A 23,535-nucleotide genomic window follows, 5' to 3' on the forward strand; every position below is an offset into this window, starting at 1 on the left:
TTATCTCACAAAGTGCTTACTGCAATTAAGAAAGTGCTTCAGACAAAACCATTTTTGTGTCATAAACAAAATAGTTTGCCTATGCAATCATAAAACTCACTCACAACGTATCACTGAATTGTTTTTTCTAGTGATAATATGAATAGATCAAACAGCAAGTGCTTGCATTATTGTAACTAACTTACAATACTTAAAATCCCAGTATTTGTTTAAAAAAAGTGCTAGCTTAAAATGTTCCATGTTGCTACTAAGTAAAGGGGCCATACTATAGAATAGTTTTGAAACAATGCCTGTTATTAATACCCACCACTATATGCATGTGTATTTGCATTTCACTAACATTTTATTTAAATAAACGATCCTTTTTGTGAATAATCAACAAAATGCATTTCTTGAAAAACCTTAAACTAACAGATTTAAATTTGAAGTTTCTAACAATGAGCTAATATTACTTCCAATGTGCTTTTGACAGAGCTTCTACAAGTATTCCTGGTATACCTGTTTATATATATATATATTTTTTTTTTTTTTTTGTAATAAGCGATAACCATTTTGCTTATGACAAGTGTCATAAAATATGCCTATAATATGCCTTCTGCCCTATAATATTTTAGAAAACTATTGAAATGGATATTATTAATCCAGCTATATAATACATATTACGGATCTTGGGCTCAACAGAACTAATAGTGTGTTAATATTATACTAACAGTTATTGTAGGATTCATAGGATTTTTATGCCCACAAAATCCTAATCAAACATATATTATCAGCTTTGTCCTATCCCCAAGACTAATAGCTCATCCAAACGTCTAATGCTCCTGGGACAAAAGCACCTAAAGGGCTCTTGTTACAAGCTTTTGTATAGTTTCTATTAATGTATATTGCTTGGTAAATACAAGCTGAAACAGACAAATATTTGATTTTGGGGGCCACACAAATGTATCTAATGTTTCTATCATACATCTTCATAATATTTACCTTATCTTATGACTATATTCTCATTAGGGTTTCTGTTTTTCTCTAGTAAGGACTGGTGGAAGGAAACGTAACAGCAAGACATATGACATATATGGGTAGTGACCAAGCAACCACAAAACCAAGAAAGCCAAACTCTGATAAAGATAGGAATAAATCAGTAGAAGATTAGTAGAAGGGGTAGATATGATTGTATACCTGCCATTAGAAATTAGTTTATAAAATACAAATTCAGACATGAAAAAAAGAAACTTTCATGGTCTGCATTTTTCATTAATCCTGGGATTTAATACAATTAGTTGTGAATTTTCAAGTATTAGAAACATAGAAAACTAAGCCTACTTTAAATTCCCTTGGGCCAAAATGTATATAAAAACTTTGCCGATATACATCATGACAAAAAATTGAGAAATAATCAAACAGCAGATCGATACTTCTCCCTCAGCACTCATAGAAAAAAAAATATGTTATTTAAAATAACGTAAGCAGCTACCATAATGATAAAACACCGAACCAGAAACATGTTAAAGCAAAGAAATACCAAAACATTAGTAGCGCTAAACAATCAAAGTATTTTTAGGATTGCTAAAAAGCCCACTTTATCAATGACAGTGAGCAAATGTGCATAAAAAATGTCCGCCAAAGAAAAAAATCATTTGCACCGCGTGTGTAACACTCCCCCAAGGTAATCCACTTACCAGATAATACTGGGTTATGCACTTGTCTTTAAAAGGTTGCTGCCAGCACACCCTGCATATCTCCATCTAGATAATTGCTTGTGCTCATCTTGCACCCGTTCCAGAAAAGTGTGACTTTTCCTTCTTGTAGCCAATCATTTAGCGTAATGTGCAGGAGCCGTATCCATCCCTCGGGGGGATCTGCTTGGTGCTGGGGAGATCAGGATGTTTTGCAGCAGGGAAGAAGCTGCCACTCCTTGCAGGTTGATGATGTGTTCCTCTCAGCAACATGCAGCTCCAGCACAGATTCCTGCTCCGCCTCCTCCCGTGACATCACAGTCCCCGCCTCCTCCTTGCTCAATGTCGGTGTAGTGAGCAATGAGGTCAGAGGCTGGCTGTGTCTCCAGCGGCGAGGACTGACAGCTGTGATCTGATCGCGGTGTGGTGAATGTGATCATCTTGAACAAAAAAATCTCCAAATGATTTTTTCTTTGGCCGACAATTTTTATTCACATTTGCTCACTGTCATTGATAAAGTGGATTTTTTAGCAATCCTAAAAATACTTTGATTGATTAGCGCTACTAATGTTTTGGTATTTCTTTGCTTTAACATATTTCTGATATACATCATGCTTCCTTACCAATTCTAATTTGGCTTAGCTTGGCTCTTGTTACTCAACAAGCACTAGCTATAATTTTTGCATTGCAGTGTTCTCAAAACTAGTAGAACTGTAGAGAAATTAGCATTTTGGTTAAATGTCCTTAACAGAATTGAAAATTCAGGTCCATTATTTATTCAAATGTGGGAAATATTATGCTTTAAAACTGAATAAAAAAGAATTTTCAAAAAAAAAAAAAAAAAAAAAACCTGGGAAATATGAAGATTGCCATTGTTGATCTTTGTCTGAAAATGGCAGTTGCCTGGCTGTTTCCATCTTCAATACTTTCTGAGACAGCGACGTGGAACAAGCATCTAGATCACAAAAGTCAACATGAAGTCAATCTTATCTGCATACTAAAGCCTAGTACACACGGGCTGAATGTCGGTCGGCATTTTCAATTTCTATTGAACTGTCTGACATTCAGTCCATGTGTATGGCAGCTGGTCTGACAGAAGCCGGCTGTTCGGCCAGCTTCTGTCGAAGGCTCATGACTGAATAAAGTCTGCTGACTGGCTCCCTGTCAGCGCTCTCAGCCGATGGCTGACTGTGCTTACTGGAGTGTTCTGGCAGGGGGCCATCCTGCTGTCAGAACGCAATAGCTCAACAGGGGAAATTGCTGTACTAACATTGCATAGTTCGTACAGCGGGTCCGACCCGAGTTGTCAGGGTTGAATAAAAAAAAAAAAACTAGTAGTATTGTAGAGGCTTCTAGAAAATACATAAATCGTTTGATCAGCATGGAACTTGTATTAAAAACGTTAGCAATTGCAGTCTGCATACTTCCATACAAAAGGTATACTTCCAACTGTATGTAAATGACAACAATGAACTTCTCCCGTTTCTCCCTTTTAGTCTGTTAAATATAAAATCTGTTCAATAAGTGCATGTTATCATATCAGGCATTTAGAGTTGCTCTGTGTCATGTGCACTCTTCCTGTGTTATCTCTATGAAAGTAATTAAGCCTGCTAGTTCTTATCTTGGGACTACAGAATGATTTGCTTCCATATCATGGAGATGGAAGAGTGGGTGGGTTTAAGTAGTGTACCAAAAGACAGCTAGGCAGGGCTGACATCACTACCTCCACAAAAATGTTGGGTGTTTTCAGCCCGCAAAATAACTTAAGAGCTGATTTAATCTCTGACAGATCAACATCTGTTTTTGTACTTGCAGGAAAGAGATAAAGCACAGGCATTTACGCTTGCCCCCATAAAAGGGGTACATGTTTCCCATCCAGACTACATCTTTAGGCTGGCAGAGTTATGGAGCCAATATAAAATCCTTTAATAAATCATTCAACAATTATATACCCTTATTCTGTGTGTAAGCAAATGACTGCCAATGTTCCATCTTGAACATTCTTTTTCAAAAACTCTATCATAGTTTTATTAAAATTATCTTTTTGCTTATTTGGGCAATTTTGCCAATATTGAGATACAATCCACTGATATAATTACACATATTTGTGCTACAGCAAAGATAGTAAAACTTCAATGTTGATCAGCAACTACAGTTATTTATTTACAGCGGGTATGTTAATGGTTTGCAAACTGTATACATTAGCAGTCCTCCAGGGCCGTGACGCCCACACGCTATATATCAGTTTGCAGGACAGCATTCATTTTCCCTGGGAGTTGTCCTGTGTGGGCTGGAACTCAGTCCAGACGTTCTGTTGAATGTGCTTCTTTCACAGGCATATGGGGATTAAAATTTGGATGATTTCCAAAATTCAAATCGTTTTGTTCTGAAGGTTTTCTTCTTTTTTTTTTTTTTTTTTTTTTTTACAAAATTACTAATATTTGCACTTTCTTATTTATATATCAAAACCTTGTTTGTTGGTAAAGTAATTTATAAAACTATACTGCATGGCTGAATGTATGCTTCTTACAGAGATTGTCCAGGAATTGCTATAATAGTGCCATGAGTTCTATGGTAAAAAAAAAAAAACGGTTGCCTTTCTACCGAATTTCCTGCCAAGTAAGGATACCATATATACATAGCTCAGCAGCAGGGTAGGGAATACAAGGGCTTTCTGTGTATCTGTATCTCCTTTGAATATAGATTCCTTTGTTTATGGAACTTGCCCTACTTACAGGGTTCATTAAATCTTAAGGAAACATACCTGAACGGCTTACATTTGGACTATGGCAAACAGAAGTTAATACAAAAACACAGCTCCTCAAGAACCACCTCTGTACACATCCTAGATGTGGGATTATAACCCTTCTATATTAATATAGCACTTCTAGGTCTTTATCAGCATACCACAATTTGACCTTTAAGCATCCACAGAAGCTAAGACTGATGATGGCGGGCATGCAAATTGTGGGCATACATTTAACTATTCTTTGGATTGATCCAGCATCAATCTCATATTCAGTATCAATATTTTGGACCTGTTTTGCACCCTCCCTTTAAATACAAACTAGTGGATAATGCCACAGGCTGCCCTATGCAAATTGTATTCTCAATAATATGAATTCAACTCTGCAAGTTTAATATACAACTTTTAGTCTTATACAAATGTACAACCTGCAATAAAATAAACTGTATAATGTCATATTACAATTCACGTGTTTACCATAAAATATTTCCTATAGTTTGTTTTAAAATCAATTTTTTTTTTCAAATCACTTTCACTTTTCACAGTATAACTCTGATATATAAGGTAGGTATAACTATGAAGTTTAAAGCAGAACAGCACCTAAAACTTTAACGTTAGAAGGGGAATGGTTAAAATTTCTGTAGTATTTCAGTGCTGTCTCTGTCCTGGTTAGACTGGTTTCTTCATATTTCCTTCCCCATTGACAGTAAGTGATAGCAATAAGCTTTCGCCACTCTATGAAAAAAAAATTACTGGAGTTCCGATTTAAAATGGAAACCTACCTGCACAAACTTTATGTTTACAAGGTGTGTTGATTTGGAAACCTAGTTTAAGTATTAAAAAAATGGTAAGGCAGTAATTCTTTGCAAAGATGAGTATTTTTACACAGAAATGCTTGAAAAGGATACGCAGTACCTATGTAACATTTAGTAAACACTATATTTATTGAATGGCAATTTTCCTAAACCCAATAATCTTAAACATATATTGCAGTTTAGTTAAGTGCTGCTTGCAGGTAAAAATTTTGAGTTGGATCCACTCTAAAGTGGAGAATCTCTCAACACACAGCATAGGAGCAATGTGAGTGAGAACACTGCTGGAAGAATGTAACAGTGCTCAACAGGAAGTTAGAATTTGCAAAGTTCTCAGGTGAACCAGGTTAGTGAACTTATGCCCAATGCAAAGAACAAGTCAGGTTGGTCTTCTGTAGAAAAAAATGATCCGCACTCTGGTTGTTGCTCTTAAAATTTCTTCATTTTATTGAAATGCTTTATAGGCCATTAGGCCTTACAGGCTGAAACGCGTCAACTGACTTAATTTGCGTTTGTTCACTGTGGCTATTCCATAAAATTAAGAAATTTTAAGAGTACCAACCAGAGTACGAATCATTTTTTTCTACATTACTCTTATCAGCCAGCGACTGTTGATCGAGCACCTGGGAGCTCTACTATCTATGTGCTGTATGGGTAGTAGCACTGACTTTTCTGTTTATAGGTTGGTCTTCTACAAATTTTTGCCAGCAAAATGTTAAAGTGGGCTTAACAGTTCACAAACATTTTCCAAATCAGCTGTACACAATACACACAGCAGGTGTACCATTGCGTAATTTGCTCCATCTAACAAGTCTCTCCATGCAACAGTACGATGCCATAGCCAGTATGTTAGGTTACCAACTGCTGGTCACCATATCTGGTAGGATACACATTTATAGAGCCAGTCTTTTCTAAATACTGATACTGGCAAGATGTCTTCCAAATGCAGTTGCTAGATTCTGTTGCCTAGGGGAGATATTGGAGAGTAGGGCAAGTAATTCTAATAATGGATGTTCTGCTGTCTTGATGAATGTAAAACAGATTAATTGTAATGCACATTTGATTCTGGTCACTTATGTCAGTTTCAAAACTCCCAACAGGAAATTCATTACAGTATAGAGATATTGTACTCAATGCAATTGAGTTCTATTCAATGGAGTTTATTAAGGGAGTAGAGACTGTTCACTTTGCAAAGTAACTGTTCACGGAGCTTAGTAAATAAAATGGAGCTTATTTCGTGATAATCTTCTCCAAAAAAAAAAATGTGTTTTTTTCATAATTTTTTATTCCTTGTGCATGATATAGAAATAAAAGTGAACAGAGCTTCATTTTACTTATTAAGCACAGTGAATGCACAGTGAATGTTCAATTTGGTGATCACTTTCTACTCCTATAGTTAATAACCCCTATCTATTGGATTTGTCTCTTCCAATTTGCCAAAAACACACTGCACACAGTCTATATTCCACTGATGTAACTCCATCTTTGAAAGCGATTTTATGGTTCTGCCACACACATTAAAATTCTAATTTTACGAATACCTTTAAATTTTACCATCAGCTATACAGTTGGGCAGCCTATTGGAGTGGAAATAAATTAAATAGCTAGTTAAGTAGGCTCTCATGCTACATAGTTGTTTATAAAGTTAAAAGAGATTGCAAAATTAGACTTTGATATGTGTGCCAGCTTTCCTCTTAGCAAAAACTATAACTCCTAAGTATACGAAGTTTTAAATTTTATATTTGGATTCTCTATTATGTATTTAGACAAAAAGCTGTAATACCCACCTATTGTCCCCATTTTGTGCTTCTCATTGTTTTTTGCATTTTGACTTTTCAGCTGTTGGAACTTATAATTCATATCACACAGGTGGCATTACACAAAACACACAATCTCAGTTCAGGAACATATTCACTTTACACAAGCAACGTAATATTAACCCCAAACAGATATTAAGACAATAAAACAAGTACCTTATACAATACTGGAAAGTCAAACATATACAAAAATCTCTGATTGGAAAGCTAACATTTGTAATGGTTAAAAGGTTTTTCATTATTTCAAGGAGTTTTAGAGCGGTTTAATAAAAGATGCTTCTGGTGGACACGGCAGTCATTTTTGCTTAGGCAAATATGATCACTGCATCCTTACTGCGATATATGCAGGTGGCAACAGAAATCACAGATCTCTATAAATAATGCAAGATTTGGGTAAATGTGGGAAGCTCCATTGATTCGATGAACCTTTACGAGCCCCTTTGCACATTACATGACATTTAGACCTACCTATGTGTAGCATGTCATGAGGATAGAGTAAGCACAGCTCTATGCAGGTTGAGGTAACTGCATCCACTGCAAAACAAGCATATAGGACACACAAAGTAAAGCTTGAAGATAACCTTAACCAACTAGTCCCATTGCTTAGTATTCATTAATACAGGCAGATCATCTATGCCAGTGCAATAAAAAAAAATCCTACTGTTTGAAAACAAATCAAACAGAATTATTGTGCTGAGTGTTGTATAATACAACTATTAAGGTAATGCCAAGCAATGAGTTTCATGTTTTGATAGTCAGGTTCTCTGGTAATATTACAAAACAGTTATGTTAATTTTTCAAGCATTTTAATTAACACTGGTATTGTTCCTATTCTATGTATCAATTAATGTGCTTAAATCGTGTATTGCTTGATTTTTTTACAAAACAAAACTAGTGCAGATACTGGTAGTAACTAAATGGCAGTAAAACATTTAATGGAAGAACTACTCCCATAGCAGTCTAGCCAATCATTACTAAGCTTGGGGAAAAATGACACTTGTGTGGTACTTCCCCATCTACTACTGCCTATATGCCTCCTGCACGAGTCTGGTCAGACAGTATCTGTATTGTTGGAGAAGCTGGTGACCCTGACTGTTGCTCATCTGGGTATAACTGAAATATATATGTACTTAAGCTATTCATAAACTAGCAGAAGGTCATGCCATCAGTGTGCTCAGTGGTACAAGCAGTTCTTGACCAGAGGTAAGGATCATTGTGCCTTACCCTTCAGCCCCTTGCTGTTTCAGGTGGCTGGAAAGGGAGGAAAATTATTCTCAGGGCACAGTAACTCCAGGATCTACTCTGGGCCACTGTACATTGCTTCACATTATAAAAGCTTGTGAGTGTTCCCTTATGCATAAAAAGGGAAACGTAAGATATGTGTAATTACTTTAGGATATGCTGAATTTCATATAGCTTGTATTCAGAAAACAGGCTTGGAAAGGGTATGTTCTCACAACAAAATTATTCACATTATTTTGTAAAGTTATTACTATGTTTTTGTTCTTTTATCTTTTACCTTGTGCAGCCTTTACACTTGACACATTGTAGGGTTTTGAAATATAATATAGGATACTTTGACAAAGGCCTCCTGTGATGTGGTAAAAAATGCAGTTTAAACACTTGATCTATAGTAAAACCATTATAATACAGTCATTATTGCTCTTTAGCAGCAAGAAGTGCAACCGTTCCAGTTTGTGCTATCTGATTGCCCCATAATCCCTAAGCAGGGGCCCAAAAATCCATTACTGACCGGTATGTACATAATACTTTGAAGGAGTATTACATAAGGGTGTGGAAAAAAGAATACTGAGAGCCTGTACAATAGGTTTGGATTTGTCATCCACAAAAAAGGGGAAAATATAAGAAGGCTTTAGGCAAGGCCAAGTCAATTCACAAACACAAACAGTACTTCACTTAATATACCGGCCTATATAATTTCACAAACAACAAAGAAATTGAAAATAAAATTTTAGAATACTCAAAGGAGTATGATATTTGTAAGCCTTCTCCACTTGATGGAAATTATAAGCAATTTCATGACCACTGTGGTTATTGCAAGAATCCCAGGTTTTGTTCATGAACAGTTTGTGATGTCAGTTTTTCAAACCTATGTACCTGTAGTTGCTCGTACACAAATTGGTTATTTTCATTATTTCACCGTTACTTTAAAAAATTCCCAGCAGAAAAGAAAATTGGAATTGGTCAATCAGTCAACTTTTTCCAAGATTTTCAAAACAATCTATGATACATTATCTTTGCAAAATTAGAAGCAACTTCTGCAAAAAAATCAGTCCCAGTGGGAGAGAGATATACAATAGGACCTACTTAAAATGATTCTGGTTGAGGCCAGTGAAAAAGTGCCTTCATCCTCCATGTGAAAGTCTTCAAATCCGAGGTATGGACATGGACTAGATAACCCAGTTTGTAACGCAATTCTTCAGCTTCTCGTTGAATTCCTTCACTTTGGATCTCGTGTAAATTTCTTGCTTATTTAACACTGTGGTTGGGGATCAGACCTGCTGAACACATGTAGTAGAAAAGAGCCGGCTTTTCTAACTGCCTTGATGGACGGTCAACTCAGACCAGCATGTGCCTCCGACGGTGTAATGCTAAGTGGTCTGAGCGGGAAAAGCTGCGGTCACAGTCTGCACATTTAAATGGCTTCACTCCTGTATGTTTGCGGTAATGCCGTGTTAGTTCATCAGAGCGTGCAAACTTCCAGGTGCATCCTTCCCAGGTACACATGTATGGTTTCTCTCCTTTACAAAGAGAGAAAAAAAAAAAAAAGCAATATGTATTATGTGCATTTGAAAGAAAAACCCAAATAAGATCATAATAATGTACAACACATTTTAATTTAATTCGCCCAGTAAAAAAACACCAACCTTAACATGTTTAGTGTACTTTATACTTTCTCTTCCCTATTCCTTATTTCATGTCTTCCAAAATCTATACAATAATAATAGTAATAAGCAAAGAAACAGTTGTAAAAGCAGAAGCAGCAGTGGCAATATACTGAAGTGTGACAATTACCTAGTTTTTCGGTTGCTTCAATTACAGAGTGGAAATAAAGGACTGCAGATGCAGGTGTAGCAGACACAACTGCCTGGGAGATCAGACATGGGAATTAGCATCTGAAAATAACAGATCACACAACAGATCTACAGACAGGCTCTTTCAATATCTAAAGTAAATGGATTTGGGTGCATTTTATATATTTTTTTCAAGCTTAATATGTTTTTAAACTCATGTTTTTTTATATTTATTTAATACAAGGTGCACTAAAGACATTGGTGTCACAGTTTTCTTAAAGCAGCAAACAGACGTTTACTGTCAGACTTTCTCACAGCCTCAGTACAGCCCCTATCTGGAAAGGGGAGGGATTATTACTTATATTGTAAATGTGTCAAGGACAAGGTTTGCTTGCAATACCCCGACATCCATCGATGAAGCAAATTTTCTAGTTATGTTGCAAATGTTAGGATTAATACCCAGCTGGCATCAGCAGACTTGTTGTTTAGCTTTCCGTGTATTTGCAATGCAGGAGTTGGGCTTAAATCTCCTTTTTTTGAAGTGCTTGTATTTGTTTTTTTATTAAAGTTCCTGCTTAATTCCTGCTTTATAAAAGTCTCAGGCACAAATTGCCTTCAGCACATTTACTGTATACAGTACATGTCACCACAAAATATTGTCATCAACTGAAGAAAAATAACAGTAAGGCATGAAGCAAAGAAGCTGGTATCTGGTTGATTCATTTTTTTCTGTTTAATTCAAGTAGTTTCAGTGAACTAATATGTCATTCAGCTAGGGCAAAAGGAAGCAATTTTACTGAGAAAAAAATAGCTCATTCTGCATTTACAATCTTAAATGCTATTAAAATAACACAGCCACTCATACTTTTGTCACTTAAACTTGTCGGTTTAAGACTTTTGAGCTACTTACCTTTATCTTCAAATAACAATAAAGAGATGACAGAAACAAAGACAATTTAAGGATCACCACTGTTATCTGAAAATATTGATTTCTTATACAATATTTTTTTTTTATAGAACACTTGATCTTTCTGGCATTGGGATAACATTTAGAGAGCTATAGCGATAATGTGACTGAAGGCAAATAGTTATTGCTAAAACAAAGATTTTTATAAATCGTAAAATGGTGACAAAACATCACTTAAAACTTATTAACTTAAAAAAAAAGTTGACTGTAATTGATCAAAAGCCATTGTATTTTCCCTTTAAGCCAGGGCTGGGAAAAACCTGACAACTAGGTAGACAACATTTTTGAATGTTAGGAACTATCAGTGTAAACATATTTTCCTTAGATCCTTTAAAATGATCATTCCTCCTAACTCTTTGAGCGCAGTGGCTGCTGAAAGTTAAAGTGGTTGTAAAACCTCACATACAGTGGATAAAAAGTCTACACACCCCCGTTAAAATGTCAGGTTTCTGTGATGTAAAAATATGAGAAAAAGAATCATTTCAGAAATGTCTCCACCTTTAATGTGACCTATAAACTTTACAACTCAATTGAAAAAGTAAAAAAGTAAAGTGAAAAAAAAAATATGGTGCACATCCTCTTATAACTGGGGATGTAGCTGTGTTCAGAATTAAGCAATCACATTGAAACTCATGTTAAATAGGAGTCAGTACACACCTGCCATCATATAAAGTGCCTCTGATTAACCCCAAATAAAGTTCAGCTGTTCTAGTAGGTCTTTCCTGACATTTTCATAGTCGCATCCTACAGCAAAAGCCATGGTCTGCAGAGAGCTTCCAAAGCATCAGAGGGATCTCATTGTTAAAAGGTATCAGTCAGGAGAAGGGTACAAAAGAATTTATAAGGCATTAGATATACCATGGAACACAGTGAAGACAGTCATCAAGTGGAGAAAATATGGCACAACAGTGACATTACCTAGAACGGCTGTCCTTCCAAAATTGATGAAAAGACAAGAAGAAAACTGGTCAGGGAGGCTGTCAAGAGTCCTACAGCAAGATTAAAGGAGCTGCAGTAATATCCGTCAAGTACTGGCTGTGTGGTACATGTGACAACATTCTCCCGTATTCTTCATATGTCTGGGCTATGGGGTAGAGTGGCAAGATGGAAGCATTTTCTTACAAAGAAAAACATCCAAGCCTGGCTACATTTTGCAAAAACACATATGAAGTCTCCCAAAAGCATGTGGGAAAATGTGTTACGGTCTGATGAAACCAAGGTTAAACCTTTTGGCCATAATTCCAAAAGATATGTTTGGTGCAAAAACAACACTGCACATCACCAAAAGAACATCATACCCACAGTGAAGCATGGTGGTGACAGAATCATGCTTTGGGGCGATTTTTCTTCAGCTGGAACAGGGGCCTTAGTCAAGGTAGAGAGAATTATGACTAGTTCCAAATACCCGTCAATAATGGCACAAAACCTTCAGGCTTCTGCTAGAACATTTTTCAGCATGACAACGACCCAAAGTATACATCCAATTTAACAAACAAGTGGCTTCACCAGAAGAAGATTAATGTTTTGGAATGGCCCAGCCAGAGACTAGACCTGAATCCGATTGAAAATCTGTAGGGAGATCTGAAGAGGGCTGTGCACAGGAGATGCCCTCGTAACCTGACAGATTTGGAGTGTTGTTGCAAAGAAGTGTGGGCAAATATTGCCAATTCAAGATGTGCCATGCTGATAAGACTCATACCCAAAAAGACAGTGCTGTAATAAAATCAAAAGGTGCTTCAACAAAGTATTAGTTTAAGGGTGTGCACACTTATGCAACCATATTATTTTGTTTTTTTATTTTTACTTCCCTCCACCTAAAAGGTTTAAGTTTTTTGTTAAACTGAGTTGTACAGTTTTAGGTCACATTAAAAGGTGGGAAAGGTTCTAAAATGACTTATCGTTGTCTCATTTTTTTTTTACATCATCACAGAAACCTGACATTTTACCAGGAATGTTTAGACTTTTTATATCCACTGTATACCCAGTGAAGTGTACAGCCCCAGATGATACATAGCGATTAAACAAATCCTCCTACATAGGTTCTACTTGTTTATTTGTAGTCTTCTGCTCTCTACACCAGTGGTCATCAACCCTGTCCTCAGGGCCCACTAACAGGCCAGGTTTGCAAGAGAACTGAAATAAATCACAGGTGATATAATTTGCTGCTCAGTAATTGCAGTATTCTAGTCTGCATCTCCCCAAGGAAAAACATAAAACCTGGCCTATTAGTGGGCCCTGAGGACAGGGTTGATGACCACTGCTCTACAGCCTTTTAAAAGTGCAGACCATGTTAAAAATCTTTCGTCATCTGTCAGCAGCACAGAGGAGGTGGTGGAGAGGCTGCAGTTACGCTGTGTGAGTGGTGATCGGAGGAAAGGCGCACTCCAGGCACAAAAACTTTCATTTTAAAATATTCCTCAGTAACCACAAAGAATATAAATCAACTTCATGTGCACCAAATGCCTCTGCAAATCCAGATATTACCATGTAAAAGTAGATATGTCATCATTGGGCTGCATATACCCTGTGCAGATAGAAGAGCTATGGGGGGGGGGGGGGCACGGCACCACGCAGAAAACTACAAGACGGGATCAGAACCTAGACCAATTACCCAGCACAATGACAGGGAGCAGCAGTGATTTGGTCTTTATTTCACACAGCTCCTGCACAAATGCAAAGTTTCACACCATATTACTGCACAGGTCTGAAAGGAATATACAAAGCACACCAAGGTTCAAGTAAGAAGCAAATGTACACCACACTCCAAAACATAGCTCTTCTTTCTGTTTAATTCATCCATAGATAAAAACTGCATGCATAAATGTCTCCACCCAAAACCACCTTCATTGATGCGTTTCACCACTACTTGCTCACAAAGACCCCTGTCCTTGTGAGCAAGCCAGTAGTGGTGAAACGCATCAAGGAAAGTGGTTTAGAGTGGTTTCATCTCTTGGTGAATTAAACAAAAAGAAAAGCCAAGTTTTGGAATGCGGCATACATTTAATTTTGACTGAGAGTGGATACAGGCTGTGGAAGCCAGCACCTGGGTTGTCTGTGTGAATTGAAAGGAGCAAGTCTGAAGCAGAGCTATGGGCTTGGGTAAGGTTCACGTAATAATACATATGCCTCTTGCATTTAGACAACACTTGCTTATCCCCTAGATTCACTTTCCACCCGCGCTAGGCTCCATCACTAGTTTTTATCCCCCAAAGTATGAAAATAAATAAATAAAACGACCACATGACATAGCCCATTATAGTTTTCAGAGCATTGACTATATTTTGTATATAACATTTTTTTGTTTCCTTTTTTAAGCATATAAGTTATTAAACTGTATAAACTTTATATACGCATCATAAAAATGAAATATATACACACACACACACACACTTACACACATTGGGGTTGATTTACTAAAATTTGAGAGTGCAAAATCTGGTGCAGTTGTGCATGGCAGCCAACCAGCTTCTAACTTCAGCTTGTTCAATGAAGCTGGGTTCACACTGTTGTGCAGAACAGCTCGCAGCAGGGGTCTGGTGCGTCCCTGTTCACCGTTTCAGGTCCAAATTCGGTCAGAATTTTTGGCTGTATTCGGACCTGAAACTGACCAGAAGACACACAGGACTGTTCTGCAAGTTGCTCCGCAGCTGTCCCGGAACTGTGTGAACTGGCTTCATTGAGAAATCCATATCCAATTCGCACCAGAGTGAACCCAGCCTTAAGCTTTGATGAAAAAAAATGGAAACTGATTGTCTTCTATGCAGAGCTGCACCAGATTTTGCACTCTCCAGTTTTAGCAAATCAACCACATTTTATACAAATCAGAAAAAAAAAATCCCAGAGCACCTTTGGTCAGCTAAAGCAACAGAACAGCAGAAGCTGATTGCTTTGTGGCTCAGTATGGTTGATGAGTCACTCTGTAAACAAGCTAAAAACTGAAATGACTGAATATGTGAAAATAGTCTATAGCGCCATCTGCTGGCTGAGTAGCAGACTGTAATATTATGCAAATTGTTTTAATTACCTAAATACAAAGACTAGGAAAAATAAAAAAAAAATGTGCCAAATCAATGTACATCACTTTAATCTGTGTATTCAATGACTCAGGTTTGCAGATTATTACTGCATCTCTTGGAAAGCTTATAAGGGTGCCTTACATTGTCCTTCATAATACCTGTCCCTCCATCACAAGAAAACAGACAGTAAATGGTAAGAATTTTGGAAAGCTTATAGTTGGTATAAATATGTTCTAACTCCCCGACCCCTAAAGCATAAAACAAATTAATGTTCAGCTCATAGTGTACTCACATAATTAGAATTCTTTAATTTATACCACTTATTTTACATACATAAATGACAAAGCTGCACTCACAGCAATAATAAAGAATAAGCCGAGTTCCTTATCCCTTATATCATCTGAAATACTCTTTTATAGTAATCCATAAAAGACAAAAGAGGTAACCAAAACTCTACACAAAGCCACTGTCTTGTTGTACAATAAAAGTTTGGTTTCGGTTGCATTAAGCACTTTAGCTTTGTTTAACATATGCGTGGTTACTGTGCAATAAAAACAGGGCAAACACGGGCTGTTCCTTTAGACCTGTCCCAGCACAGAAGTGTGCAAGTCCAATACCTTTTAAAAATAACTCTAAAATGTCAATCGACCAATACAAATACTACAGTTAACCTAAATCTGGCACCAGTTGATAGGCACACAACAAAAAGAGATCTGCAGATACTCAGGATAATCCAGGCTTGCCACAATAGAAAAAGATAATATTTTTAACATGAAGTAGCTCTACAGATCTCCCACATCTGAAATGATTGGCACAGTTTAATGATGTTCTAAATAGCAAAACCTAGTCACACACAAAGATTTGACTCTCGGGCAGGGAGTCTCATAACTACAGAGCATAAACACGTTGTTAATTACTTTTTGGGTCTATGCCTAAAACATGCAATCATAAAAAATGTACAGGAATACCCGGAGGTCAAAAAACGATCATATTATTATTCAACCAAACAGATTAAAAAGGAAAAAGAGAAAAGACTTTCTTGAATGGGCAATTGCATTTTCAACCAACAAATATGCAAAAACTGAGCGGGGAGAGCAACAACCTCGTCCGCCTGCCCTGGCACCTAGGGTGGCATTCTGGAATCTTTCGTTATACACATCAATTGCTTCCTTCTGCCCCTTGGAGGCTTGATATTCTGGGTCATTGCCTATGTTGGCTACACAGAAATATACAGCAACACACTATCCCTCAAATAAAGACAGTGTATGAGGGCATGGTCATTGCTTTCAGCTATGTATACCGTAAGTGTCTGTTAGTGCAGATTACAATTCATAGACTATTTCAAAGAAAAGAAGGTCCTACATCTAGTGACATTTCTTGTGTGCCTTTAGTTGTAAAGCATATCTAAAGCCAAATCTTTGTTAATTTTGGATAGCATAGATAAGGAGAAGTTAAAACATCTGTCAGTTTTTTGGGGTTTTTTGCCATCTGAGTCTCATTAGGGAGATTTCTATTTACTTCCTGTCCTACAGGCTCAACAGGAAATGGCAGGATAGCTTTACAACGGGAGAGAAATCCCCTCCTAGATAGTACAGGAACAACTGTTCCCAATGGAATATTTGCCCTCTATTCTTTTTCTGGTGGCAACTGAAAATTTTACCCTCATGTTCATTTCCACTGACACTGGTGATCAGGACAATTAAAGAGAGTGAATCTCCCTAACACAAACAGCAATAAAAAAACTGACAAGGGTACTAACCCCCCCACCATCCTACCTTTAGTTATACTTTAACACATACTGTATATATTTAAGTATGTGCAATTTCCTTTCATTCATATAGACAACACATGTGCAGCTTAATATGAGTACAGCTCACCTGCAATGCACCACCAGTGCACCGTTCTGTCACTTTAATCTAAATACATTCCAGGCATTTTGCCAATACAGTTGGGAAGAGTTTCCATAATGCTTTCAAATGGACAAAAGCATTAGCTGATAATAACAACCAACCAATAATGTTGAATGTATAAGACATAGAATTAAAGCAAAGCTCTGCTTTGTACATAGGAGGGCAAAGCAACATATCCACTTTATAGCCAGCCCCTACAGCATGTTATACTTACCTTTCCTTAACCAGAACCTTCTTAAATCCCTACGTGACAGCACTGGGCCAATCAGCACTGCATGCCTTGAGGTGCACTGTGCAAGAGAAAATGCTTCAGGAGGGATTTATAATGCTTTCTGGTATGTTAGAAAATGAATGGCCTGCCCTAATGCAAACCACATCAATGCACACCATAATGCGTGTTAACATGCATGTGTTAAATGCACCACAATGGACCACCCTGGTATGATATAGGCCCTGAAGGCTAGTTGTACATTTCAAACAGTTATCCTTTAAATGTACGCCAACTATTTACAGCAACTTGACATGGATCACATGTTGGTACTGCATGCTCCTTAATACACGTTTCTGTTAATTCCTATGGAGTGAGTGGGGGGGAGCAATACAAGTCACCTGATTTGTTGAGCACCGAAGTCACCTTAAAGAGTTAGAATTGACTACTTTGGAATTATACTTATGTTTCATATATACCACATTTTGGGACTTATATTTTGATTTTTATACACATTTTGTGCGGGACTATTCTTTCTGGTTACACATCTTTATTATATATTTGTGTGGACTTCACAACTAAGCAACGGATTTATTCCACTTCACTTTTAATTATTTATTTGTCCGCTTTTTGGAAACTATCTATGCAACATTATTATATATATGTGGCTTTCTAGTTCATTTTATTGGCTTGTTAGACATATATGTATATTCTACAATATGTGCTTACCTATGTTCATGATAAGTTTTTTTTAACTACTTACAATATTTCTTTTTCACTTAAGCTTTATTTGTATAAGCACGGTTTTGTTTTATCCGCTATTGATGGTCACATACATACACACCTAGCCCCAATAGGACCGGTACCTCCTCCCCTACTTGGAGGCAGGGCACACATTTACCATTCACCTTTTTTAAAGGGTAGCGCCACTCACCCCACTTTTTATTTGCATGAATGCCAACATGTACTGTGACATACTGAAGCAGGGCATGATCCCCCTCCTTTCGGAGACTGGGCCGTAGCGCAGTATTCCAACATGATACTGACCCCAAACACACCTCCAAGATGACCACTGTCTTGCTAAAGAAGCTGAGGGTAAAGATGATGGACTTGCCAAGCACGTCTCCAGACCTAAACCCTATTGAGCACCTGTGGGGCATCCTCAAATGGAAGGTGGAGGAGCGCAAGGTCTCCAACATCCACCAGCTCCGTGATGTCATCATGGAGGAGTGGAAGAGGACTCCAGTGGCAATCAGTGAAGCTCTGGTGAACTCCATGCCCAAGGGGGGTAAGGCAGTGCTGGAAAATAATGGTGGCTATACAAAATATTGAAATTTTGGGCCCAATTTGGACATTTTCACTTAGGGGTGTACTCACTTTTGTTGCCAGCGGTGTGGACATTAATGGCTGCGTGTTGAGTTATTTTGAGGGGACAGCAAATTTACACTGTTATACAAGCTGTACACTCACTACTTTACATTGTAGCAAAGTGTCATTTCTTCAGTGTTGTCACATGAAATGATATAATAAAATATTTACAAAAATGTGAGGGGTGTACATATACATTATAATATATATATATATATATATATATATATATATATATATATATATATATATATATATATATGGATTTGGGGATCCTCTGCCATTCCTCCTTGCAGATCCTCTCCAGTTCTGTCAGGTTGGATGGTAAACGTTGGTGGACAGCCATTTTTAGGTCTCTCCAGAGATGCTCAATTGGGTTTAAGTCAGGGCTCTGGCTGGGCCATTCAAGAACAGTCAGGGAGTTGTTGTGAAGCCACTCCTTAGTTATTTTAGCTGTGTGCTTAGGGTCATTGTCTTGTTGGAAGGTAAACCTTCGGCCCAGTCTGAGGTCCTGTGCACTCTGAAGAAGGTTTTCGTCCAGGATATCCCTGTACTTGGCCGCATTCATCTTTCCCTTGATTGCAACCAGTCATCCTGTCCCTGCAGCTGAAAAACACCCCCACAGCATGATGCTGCCACCACCATGCTTCACTGTTGGGACTGTATTGGACAGGTGATGAGCAGTGCCTGGTTTTCTCCACACATAGTGCTTAGAATTAAGGCCAAAAAGTTCTATCTTGATCTCATCAGACCAGGGAATCTTATTTCTCACCATCTTGGAGTCCTTCAGGTGTTTTTTAGCAAAATCCATGCAGGCTTTCATGTGTCTTGCACTGAGGAGAGGCTTCCGTCGGGCCACTCTGTCATAAAGCCCCGACTGGTGGAGGGCTGCAGTGATGGTTGACACTCTACAACTTTCTCCCATCTCCCGACTGCATCTCTGGAGTTCAGCCACAGTGATCTTTGGGTTCTTCTTTACCTCTCTCACCAAGGCTCTTCTCCCCCGATAGCTCAGTTTGGCCGGACGGCCAGCTCTAGGAAGGGTTCTGGTCGTCCCAAACATCTTCCATTTAAGGACTATGGAGGCCACTGTGCTCTTTGGAACCTTAAGTGCAGATTAATTTTTTTTTAACCTTGGCCAGATCTGTGCCTTGCCAAAATTCTGTCTCTGAGCTCTTCAGGCAGTTCCTTTGACCTCATGATTTTCATTTGCTCTGACATGCACTGTGAGCTGTAAGGTCTTATATAGACAGGTGTGTGGCTTTCCTAATCAAGTCCAATCAGTATAGTCAAACACAGCTGAACTCAAATGAAGGTATAGAACCATCTCAATGATGATCAGAATAAATGAACAGCACCTGAGTTAAAATATATGAGTGTCACAGCAAAGGGTCTGAATACTTAGGACCATATGATATTTCAGTTTTTCTTTTTTAATAAATCTGCAGAATGTCAACAATACTGTGTTTTTCTGTCAATATGGGGTGCTGTGTGTACATTAATGAGGAAAAAAATGAACTTAAATGATTTTAGCAAATGGCTGCAATATAACAAAGAGTGAAAAATTTAAGGGGGTCTGAATACTTTCTGTCCCCACTGTATATATTATATACACACACACACTAGTTTTGGGGTGCACACCCTAATGCAATAAGCTGCGCACACCTATGATTATCCTTTAAAGCGATCCTGTTTTTTTTTCCTTGTATGGGCAAAGCACAAGTACATGTAAATGAAGACCAGCTCTCTATGTGAATAGAATCCATTAAGAGTTGGGTATTAATCCCAATAGATTACAGGACTGGCCTAGTATAATTCTAACCGACAGCAAATTCGATGTATTTGACTCACAGTTACTGTGTCAACAACATTGCCTTTTAATTAGCTTTGCTGAGATCAAGATATTTCCTTTATACAAAACAGAAGGGGGAAATGACATTTTCTGAACTAGTGGTGGAATTAGAAGACTTGTTTTAGGTGCAGTTCCACTGGGGCCCTGAACTGTGGGGTATTTAATCCCACTGAGCATGAAAAATGCTAAGATTTTTCATCAAATGGTCTCCTGTTAAACAGATGTGAAGAAAAAAAAAATCACTTGAACACAAACAATATAACAGTGTTCACTGTTTACACTGAAAAAAAAAAAAAAAAAAAAAGTAAAAATGTTTTCCAATAGAATATTTACTTTCTTTTAAGCAGTAAAGAATGTAATTTTTTTTTAAATTGTACTTATGATTTACACTTTGCATTAGAGTTTGACATAGATATCAGTTTATTTTTAGTAAACGGTAATATCTGTTTAACGAAAAGGGCACAGATAATCATACAATGGTATGCGATTCTTGACTATGGGTTTGTATACTAAGTACATAATGTATTCATGTTTGTGTTAATTATTAATACATGTTGGCAGTTTAAAGCCTATAACAGGTCAATCTTCTTTCTTTTTCATGAAACATCATTCTGTAATGTGGATGCTTCCCTATTATGCCTAACTTAGCACGTAATGCCATAAGATGCCTGGCACTCCAGACATGTTTATGCAATGATAATGTAAAAATCTGCTGTAACTGCGGAGTTTTGATTGGTGGCCAAGTAATGCCACTCTGTACATATTAGTCTACACTAGCTTACACTGGCTACACTTTTTTTGCCAAAGCTCCTAAACTCAGCTCCATAAAAGCCTATGGGGTTGATTTACTAAAACTTCACAGTGCAAATTCTGGTGCAGCTGTGCATGGTAGCCAATTAGCTTCTAACTTCTGCTTTTTTATTTAAGCATTGTTAATAAAACCTGCTAATTGGTTTGCCACGTCTTTTTCAAGAGTGTAGGAGCTGCCGCAGTTAGGTGAGCTTCAACCTCCCTCTCCTAAACGCGGAAGAATCGCAATCAGGAAAGGAAGGTTTTGACCGTGGCGCGATTTTGTGTTTTCCCACGGCCGCGGTAAATGTAGGCTAGTGTACATGAAGCCTTATGCCCCGTACACACGGTCGGATTTTCAGACGGAAAATGTTCAATGGGAGCTTGTCAGAAATTCCGACCGTGTGTAGGATCCATCGGACATTTTCCATTGGAATTTCCGTCACACAAAATTTGAGATCTGGATTTCAAATTTTCCGACAACAAAATCTATTGTCATAAATTCTGATCGTGTGTACACAATTCCGACGCACAAAGTTCCATGCATGCTCGGAATCAAGTAGAAGAGCTGCACTGGCTGTTGAACTTCATTTTTCTCGGCTCGTCGTACGTGTTGTACGTCACTGCGTTCTTGACGTTTGGAATTTCTGACAAGATTTGTGTGACCATGTGTATGCAAGACAAGTTTGAGCCAACATCCGTCGGAAAAAAATCCATGGATTTTGTTGTCGGAATGTCTGATTGTGTGTATGGGGCATAACTCTTCATTTCTATGTAGCAGAGTAAGATGTTAGGTTTCATGTTATGCCTGTATTCTAAAAATGGCACATGACGCCTAAATTGATATTGTGGACAAGATCTGCTACTAAAGGCACAATGAACATTATATATATATATATATATATATATATATATATATATATATATATATATATACATACATACATACATACACACACACACACACACACACACACACACACACACTTATAATTTGGCCTAGATAAGACTAAAGAGAATTCATGGCTAACACATTTTGTTCAAGTCAACTTGCAGCCTTTAATTGTAATTTATTGTGCAAGTCACATTAGGTACACGTTGACTTTCAAAGTGAGTTTTTACTACGGACTACATTTTCACTTATCTTGATCACTGAGGTGTAACAAAACTGAAAATTCACTTCGCAAGACTACTCAATGTAAATTGCGCAAAATTTTCACTTAGCTTAGTGAATGAGGTGCAAGCAAAGATCCTGTTTTTTAAACTTTCCTTGCACATGATGATTGGATATTCTTTTCAAAGCTTTGTTGCTCCTCATTCACTAAAGCTGGACATACACTGCTCAAATTTTGGGCAATTCCTGCTGATTCAACTGAAATTTAAGCTGTGGGTGACACCACCCGACTCGACAAACTTTGATTAAAAAAAAAATCAAAGGAGCCAGGTAGAAAATTGTCAAACAGTGACAACTGCATCCAATCAGATGCAGTCAATGTTCGGTATTGAAGCAGCCACAGGCATTGCAACAGCTTCAATACAAGAGCCAGCAGTGGATATTCCTCCATTCACGCTGTGTAGCATTGACGCATACCTCCCAACTTTCAAATTGAGAAAGAGGGACACTTGAGGGAGGTAAAAAACCCTGCAAAAAAGTGGATTTGGCCAAGCTTTGCAGTGAGAGGGGCTTAAAGGGTATGTTTAAACAAAGCCCAGGCTTCGGATATGTGCTGGGGAGTCACTTTGGGAGGGTAGAGGACTTGTGCTAGAATGTGGGGTAGAGTGGCAGACAGATAGATACGGGGGGGGCAATTTGGGAGCGGAGAGGACTTGTGCTAAAAGGTGGGGGGAAGTGGCGTCAGATATGTACTGAGGGTTGCTTTGAGAGGGGAGTGGACTTGTGCAAGAAGATGGGGCAGAGGAGGGGATCAGATAAGCGCTGGGGGGGGGGGGCAAGCCTCGGAGGAGAGCAGACATTGGGCTCTACTCCAGGACTTAACCTTGATTTACCGGGACGCCAGAACTTGCATCAAATCCCAGGACAATTCCAGCCAATTTGGGGAGATATGTAGATGGAAGAAGCTATTCGATTTATCTTGTTCAGCCCCATGCGTGTATGGCTAGCCTAGGGGAAGTGAAAATTCACTTGGAAAGTGAACATGCACTATTCCTTTAGTAAATACACTACAATGCATCTAAATGCCAACAAGGTTTAACCAAAATTCACAAAATTCTAAGACAACTATGTCCAAATATGGAATAAGCCCCACCCTCACAGCCAAAGAGCTCTAAGATATAAAGCACAAACTCTAGATAAGTATGACTATAAACTAAAGGCCATGTAA

At 37.9% G+C, this 23,535-nt stretch overlaps 1 protein-coding gene across 3 annotated transcripts in view; it reads right to left on the reverse strand.

Annotated features, from left to right (window-relative positions):
- Window positions 1–4,066: 4,066 nt before the first annotated feature.
- Window positions 4,067–23,535, reverse strand: part of KLF12 (KLF transcription factor 12) — a 277,668-nt gene continuing 258,199 nt past the window's right edge. For all 3 annotated transcript variants that reach the window (XM_073614262.1, XM_073614259.1, XM_073614261.1), the window contains exon 6: window positions 4,067–9,810. In XM_073614262.1, the coding sequence (XP_073470363.1) occupies window positions 9,629–9,810 (182 nt within the window). In that variant the 3' untranslated portion in view covers window positions 4,067–9,628. The remainder of the gene's footprint in view (window positions 9,811–23,535) is intronic.

This window comes from Aquarana catesbeiana, linkage group LG02 (assembly GCF_042186555.1).
Source record: "Aquarana catesbeiana isolate 2022-GZ linkage group LG02, ASM4218655v1, whole genome shotgun sequence".
NCBI classification, from domain to species: Eukaryota; Metazoa; Chordata; class Amphibia; order Anura; family Ranidae; genus Aquarana; species Aquarana catesbeiana.